General features: G+C 43.1%; 1 protein-coding gene across 1 annotated transcript; it reads right to left on the bottom strand.

Annotated features, from left to right (window-relative positions):
- Positions 1 to 573: 573 nt before the first annotated feature.
- On the bottom strand, positions 574 to 2279 carry LOC141647773 (glutathione S-transferase U8-like). Its single transcript, XM_074456100.1, has 2 exons — positions 1863 to 2279; positions 574 to 1043 (listed from the first exon to the last, which is right to left on the bottom strand). The coding sequence occupies exons 1-2, from the start codon at positions 2202 to 2204 to the stop codon at positions 690 to 692; spliced, it is 696 nt and encodes a 231-aa protein (XP_074312201.1). The 5' UTR covers positions 2205 to 2279; the 3' UTR covers positions 574 to 689.
- Between the last annotated feature and the right edge of the window lie 4251 nt (positions 2280 to 6530).

Below are 6530 nucleotides of genomic sequence, written 5' to 3'. Positions count from 1 at the left end.
CCAAGCAAAGATCGCGCTAATTAGGTCACGACCCTGTTTTACTCTTAATCCCACTTTATTTATCTTGACCTACTTTCACCCTCCAAGCAGAAGGTCACGACCTAGGTCATCAATCCAATCATTTTTCACTTTCCAACCAATTACATCTCTCTACATTATATCACTTTTTCATATATATATATTTTTATTAATTATTAATATTGTCAACCAATCACATATCGCCACATATAGATCATGAGTTGGGTCAATTTGCTCCACCAAAGGTCACAAATTGACCACCAAAGGTCACAAATTGACCTCTTCTCTCCAAAGGTCACCATAATTTTTTTGTTAATTGATGATTAGTGTGACCAAGCAAGGTCATGACCTAGCAATTGACCTTGCTTGGGGATGGTCATATACATCACTTGTGCCACATTTGCAGTACTAAAATAGATAGATTTAAGACGTTAGAATGCACCGTTCTTTGAGTTCGATCTGCCTTTACAACTACTTGTTGTGCATGTTAGTTGAGTACAAAATACAAATATTTGTTTGATATCCACTTGGGAATAATTAGTAGTAGAAGTTGACTGAATTTTAAAACAATTTCAAATTGATAATAATCGACAAAAGTTACATTAACGTTATTACATAATATAAACAGGACATGGTTTGCTAATTTCAATTTGTTTAGACTCCATCCCAAATTAGTTGAGGGCTTTGGCAGCTTCAATACGAATTTGGTAGTAAACAACAAGACGATCCCAAGGAGGCAACTTTTGTTTGACAGCATTGCAATTCAAGAAATCATCCTTCCATTTACTTAAGGTCGGGAATTGGTGTCTTGTGAATATTTGTTTACCACTTGCTTGTTGAATAGCATCAAGCCAATACGCAATGAAGTTGGCAACAATGTCCAAATATCCTATATTTTCACCTCCAAAAAACTTCTTCCCTTTCAGCTCCTTTTCTAGTTCTTTTAAGTTGTTACGCGCCTCTTCTTCCGACTTTTCTTCTTCTTTCTCTGGTCCCCACAATGCCTTCCTTAGTGACGGCAAGCACTATGCATGTAACAATAATATAATTTATAGAAGTTAATACTATACAAATTTGCTTGGTATCCTTATCACCATTGCATCTATTTATGGGTGAATAATAACTCTAGCATGACCAAAATATTACCCTATAAATCCTAGACCCACTTTATTGTATGTTATACAACTTTTTTTTCTTTTCTTTTTCACTATTACCCTTCTATCAGGTACTGATAGAATACGCAAATTCTTATTTGCGACGGGTAGTGTTCGTCTCAAATAAGAGACGGGTCAAATGTGACCATTTTATGAGAAAATGTGACCATTTTTTCATAGGTAACATTTTATGAACAGTTTATGAATGGTTACATTTTATCAAAAAGTGGTCACATTTGGCCGTCTCTTATTTGTGACCGTCACAAGGGAGACTTATTGGATAGAATAAGTAGGACTAAGGTCATTCTACCTACATGGCTACATTTACCAATGCTATTAATGTTTGACATAGACACCCTCTCAAAATCATCTTTGATGTTTTGCATGAATCAAATGACCGATTCTTTTATTAAAGTCAGCCTATAATGTCGTGATTAAATCGGCCGTCTTATTTGTATTAAAAGATGCTCTCGTAATACTTTGACCAGCAGTGTGGCAGAAATACATGCAACGAACGATATGATCCCTCTCTTTTCTACTCTAATCTTATCCTTTCAAACAACAATTAAATGATATTCCGCAGATATTTTTCCTCCTTTGAAGTTGACACTAAACTGAAAAAATTGATGCTATAGCTACACCGGTGTATGTGGAAAGAGGCAAAGAAAAATAAAACAAAAAACATTATACCTTATCATCAATGAATTTAGCCCAGAAGCGTGCCATTGCTTTGTCATAAGGTTGTTGTGGGAACAGAGGTTTATCTTTCCATGTATCATCAATGTATTCCAAAATGACGAGTGATTCGGCGATGGGAACTCCTTGGATCACAAGAACTGGTACCTGTTTATGAACATGATTGTATTTCAAGAGCTCCGGGCTTTTGTTATGGAGATCTTCTTCAATGTATTCATAGGGTATGCCCTTTAAATTAAGGGCAATCTCTATTCTTCGACTGAATGGACTGCACCATACACCAAGAAGCTTCAGCTCCGGATCAGCCATTATTGTATTTCTGTTTTTGTCTGCCATTTTCACCTAGAATGGAATCTTAATTATGGGTGATGTTCCTGTTTTTATATAGGGCCTTCGTGATTGGGTCAATTCTACTTATCCGTAGTTAAACACGTAGTCATTCTGTGTGGCCGTATATAACAAGTGTATAGTATATTATACATAATCCCAGTATGTTTTTCATCCGTTAATATATTATACTCCATTCTATTCTCCGTAATATTCTTCCCTTTTGCTAACAGCACAAGGATTAAGAAAAAAAATAAAAGAGAAGTAAAATGGTTTTGTGGGGTTTAGTGATAGAAGATAGGGATAAATAAATCACAAATTCTCATTATAGACGGACACTATCCGTCTATACATATAGACGGATACCATTTCCCCTCACAAAATACCCATTTGCCATAAAGTGGGAAGCACATGGGGGTGCCCCACCTTGTCCCCCCTACCCATTTTATTAGAGGTCTTTACCCGTTTATACGCCACACCCGTCTATACCAAGACCTATTGTAAATAAATAGGTGTTAAATTAGGAATTGTGGAGCCAAAATATTAAGCAAAGTAATAAAATATGAGTAAAATAGTTGAGTGAGGTTTTGTGATAAGAGAGGGGAATGAATAAAATAAGAGTAAAGGTTTCCAAAATAAAAAAGTAGAAGAAAACCTAATAATTCGTTTAAAGAAATATGGAAGAAAATAGTAAATATGAGGGATTATAAAATATAAGTATTAGATAGCGGAAAGAGTTTTGATTTGGATGGTTTAAGCAGGTCAGGTTGAGACTAATTCACAACCCAAATAAAAATCAATATATATATATATATATATATATATATATATATATATATATATATATATATATATATATATATATATATATTATTAAAGGAGGCTTTTTTCGAGCGATTTTATAGTCTCCACCTTTTACGAAACACTGTTATTAATATTAAATTCTAGAAGATAATAATTATTAACAATCCTATAACGACACTACTACTCTACATAAGTACTGAACTACCGATGATCTAATAAGATAAGAAGAAATAAAAAAAAGATAATAAGAAATAATAAAAAAAGATAATATTACGGTAATTATTGGACATATAACATATTGGTAGATCTAATAAGATAAGAAGAAATAAAAAAGATAAGAAAGAAGCATTCTAATGCTTTTCAACTAATGTATTTAATACCTAATTGATGGGGCATATTCTGCACCGCTGACCAAGTCAACATATTGAGCAAGGTCAAAGGTATCCACAGCAAGTCAACGACTTAGACAAATTTAGCCGATCTGACCCATCGGCTGTTAGCTTGGTCTCGGCATGACAACCTGCCAGCCGGGGCACACACCCGCGTACTCATATCCAAGACCCCTCGGCGGTGAGTCAACAGGGCCCGCCGGCCTTCCATAGAAACCTCGGCCGAGGGGTAGATCAGTCTTTCCACCTGCTAGCCACTTGGCCACTTGGCCACTACGTGACAAAAGGTGAAAGCCTATAAATACTCCTCAACCTTCATTGAGGAAAGGATCCAACAAATACACAACTAAACCTAAATACACTATTCATCTGGTAATATCTTCCTTATCTCTCTACAATATACATTCAGCCAAGTAACAACTTATCCTTTAAGTTTACTGACTTGAGCGTCGGAGTGAGTACGCTTGGCATAAAGCCAAGCCCTCAGTTCGTTCATTGTTGCAGGAGAGGCCGAGAGGAACGGTTAAGACCAAAGGAGAATCCAACTCAAGACATCATTCAACAAGCCACGGGTGGTAACTATACTTGCTCTGGAATTACACCCGGAACAATTGGCGCCGTCTGTGGGGAAAGATACTAGAAGCTAGTCACATTCATTCCCAAACAAAAAAAAAACAACAAAAACCCACCCAAAAAGCTAAGAAGATGTCAAAACAACAAGACGCAGTCGTGACCGACGAAACCGCATTCTACCACGATGATACTTTCAACAATGCGAGTCGTGCGGCCCTCCACCGGCGAATAATCCAACCGGAGTTCGGGATGCCAATAAGGCCGACACGCCGCTGCCCGAAACAACCAGTCACCATCATGGGACATGTGGTTGACATAGCCAAACCGAAAATGGTCCTGGACCTAATTAGTAATACGCTCACACCGTCACGCCGACAAGAGCGGCGGAAACCGCCCAGAGACCAGGGGCCCAAAACGTGACTCCGAGAAATTTGAACGGAGCACTTTGGAGAAGCCGACCCGACTAAGTCGCCGGGGAGCCCAAAGTGGGCGTGGTAGACCTAAGTCCTTCCCGCACTCATGGGAGGACAGCGTCCCCGCAACACGAACGAGGCTTACCCCAAAGGAACCCGAGGAGTCCGACTCGGCGAGTTGGAGAAGAAGTCCGAGTCGAAGAAGAAGTCCTTCCCGCTACGAGGAGAGGAGCCGGATTAGGAATGCGAGGAGCCGATCGCCGCGTGTCGTCCGACACGTGGTCGACAGCCCCTCAACGCCTCGTCCTAGAGGTCCAGTGCCAACTAAGCTCAAGTTGCCACCCCTATCATACAAAGGAGATAGTGATCCAGCCGACCACGCCGAGGCTTTCGAGTCTTACATGTCGGTATGGGAGCAGCCCGATGAGGTCCAGTGCGAGTCTTCCCAACAACTTTGCATGGGATGGCTCAAAGTTGGTACAAAGGGCTTCCCGACGGCTCGGTATACTACTACGCCGACCTAAGAGACGCCTTTCTAGCCCAATACTCTTGCAACAAGAGAAGGGCCGTGGAGACATCGGACCTCCTAACTATCAAACATGAGGGGGGGCGAGTCTCTACGAAGCTATGTGAAGAGGTTCGATGGAAAGGTCCAGCAGATTCGAGAAATTAATCCCGAACCGCGGCCTTGCGATGAAGGGCCTCCCAAGGGGAGACTTAAAAAATGAGCTCATCAAGTGCGGAGGCCTGAGCTTGGATGCCGCCAGGAGGATGGCCGACCAGGCCATCAAGGTAGAAGACTATCACAAGACGTGGGTCGGCCCCAGCGAGGCCGAACCCTCCGAAAAGAAGAGCCACCGGGAGGACAACCCGGATGAAAGACGCCGTGGCAACAACGGGTCACGGTCCGATGAAAGACGCCGTGAGAATAATAGGTCACGGTCGGACAAGTCTGCCAGGAAACAAGACTCGACAGGCGCCGGGTGGAGTTCGGGAACGTACCACCAGAGGCGGTATAGTGATAAAACCCCTCTCGTCGTATCAGCCGCCGAGGTCTTCGCCCGAGCAAAACGAGGGCCGAAGTGGGAGAGACCCCCAAGCCAAAAAGTGACGGTGACACGAGCCAAGATCTTGTGAGTACCACGGCCACACCGGCCATCTAACCAACGACTGCCGGCATCTGAAGAATGCCATTGAAGAGCTGATCCGGAAGGGGAGCCTCGGCAAGTACGTTGCCAAAGGCCAAAAGGCCGACAAGACCGACAGTTCGGGTAAGAAATCCGTCTTCGAACGGATAGGAGTGATCCATGTTGTCATCGGGGGCAACGAGAACGGAGGGTCCGCTCATGGGCACAAACGGCACCTGAACGAGCTATATCAGGCCATCAACTTTGTGCCCAACACAGCGATCCCTGCTTCCAACATCCCCGATATAACCATTGGAAGGAAGGACTACGAAGGAGTCATCGCTCCTCACAGCGACCCACTTGTAGTCAATTTGGACATATCCAACCACCTAGTCAAGAGGTGCCTGATCGACACAGGCGCGTACACGAACATCATGTTCAGGGAATGTTTCCTCAGCCTCGGCCTGAAAGTCAAGGACTTGAGCCCCTGCACCAACCCGCTATACAGCTTCTCTGGGGCCGGCCTGGTACCACTAGGATCAATCAGACTCCCGGTGACATTCGGCGAAAAGAATGCGGCTAAAAATGTCCTAGCTGAGTTCGTGGTCATTGACGGCTCGTCCGCCTACAACGTTCTCATAGGCCGAGTCACCCTGAGTGAGGCTGACGCAGTGATGTCCATCCGGGCCCTAACACTGATGTATGTCTCGGACCGGGGGGAAGCGCATAAGCTCGTCTCCAAAGACGAGAATGACGAGGTGGTCAACGTCCAGATAGCCGCCAGAGGATGCAACATGCAATCCCTCAAAGTGGCAAAGAAATCAGAAAAAGGGAAAAGTCTATCCTTACAACAGGAGGACGACCTCATGGATGTAACTAGCGGCTGACTAGGACAGTGTGCCCTCGATAGGCCATTAGGACGCTGGTAATCTCGGGAATACTCTATGTAGCGGCGGAGGTGTCCAAAACAGCTGTGGGCACCCCGACGCATGTTTTTACCTAATGAAAAATCATCCAAGTCTTCCGTCA

This window comes from Silene latifolia, chromosome 3, assembly GCF_048544455.1.
Source record: "Silene latifolia isolate original U9 population chromosome 3, ASM4854445v1, whole genome shotgun sequence".
Lineage (NCBI taxonomy): Eukaryota > Viridiplantae > Streptophyta > Magnoliopsida > Caryophyllales > Caryophyllaceae > Silene > Silene latifolia.
Note: the sequence above shows the minus strand (reverse complement) of the source record. Positions and strands in the feature narration are given on the sequence as shown.

Excerpts from the sequence above, each read along its gene's own strand:
- LOC141647773 (XM_074456100.1), bottom strand. The coding sequence starts at position 2,204 with ATGGCAGACAAAAACAGAAATACAATAATGGCTGATCCGGAGCTGAAG. Across the intron at positions 1,044-1,862 it reads CTAAATTCATTGATGATAAG|TGCTTGCCGTCACTAAGGAA; the intron begins GTATAATGTTTT and ends TTACATGCATAG.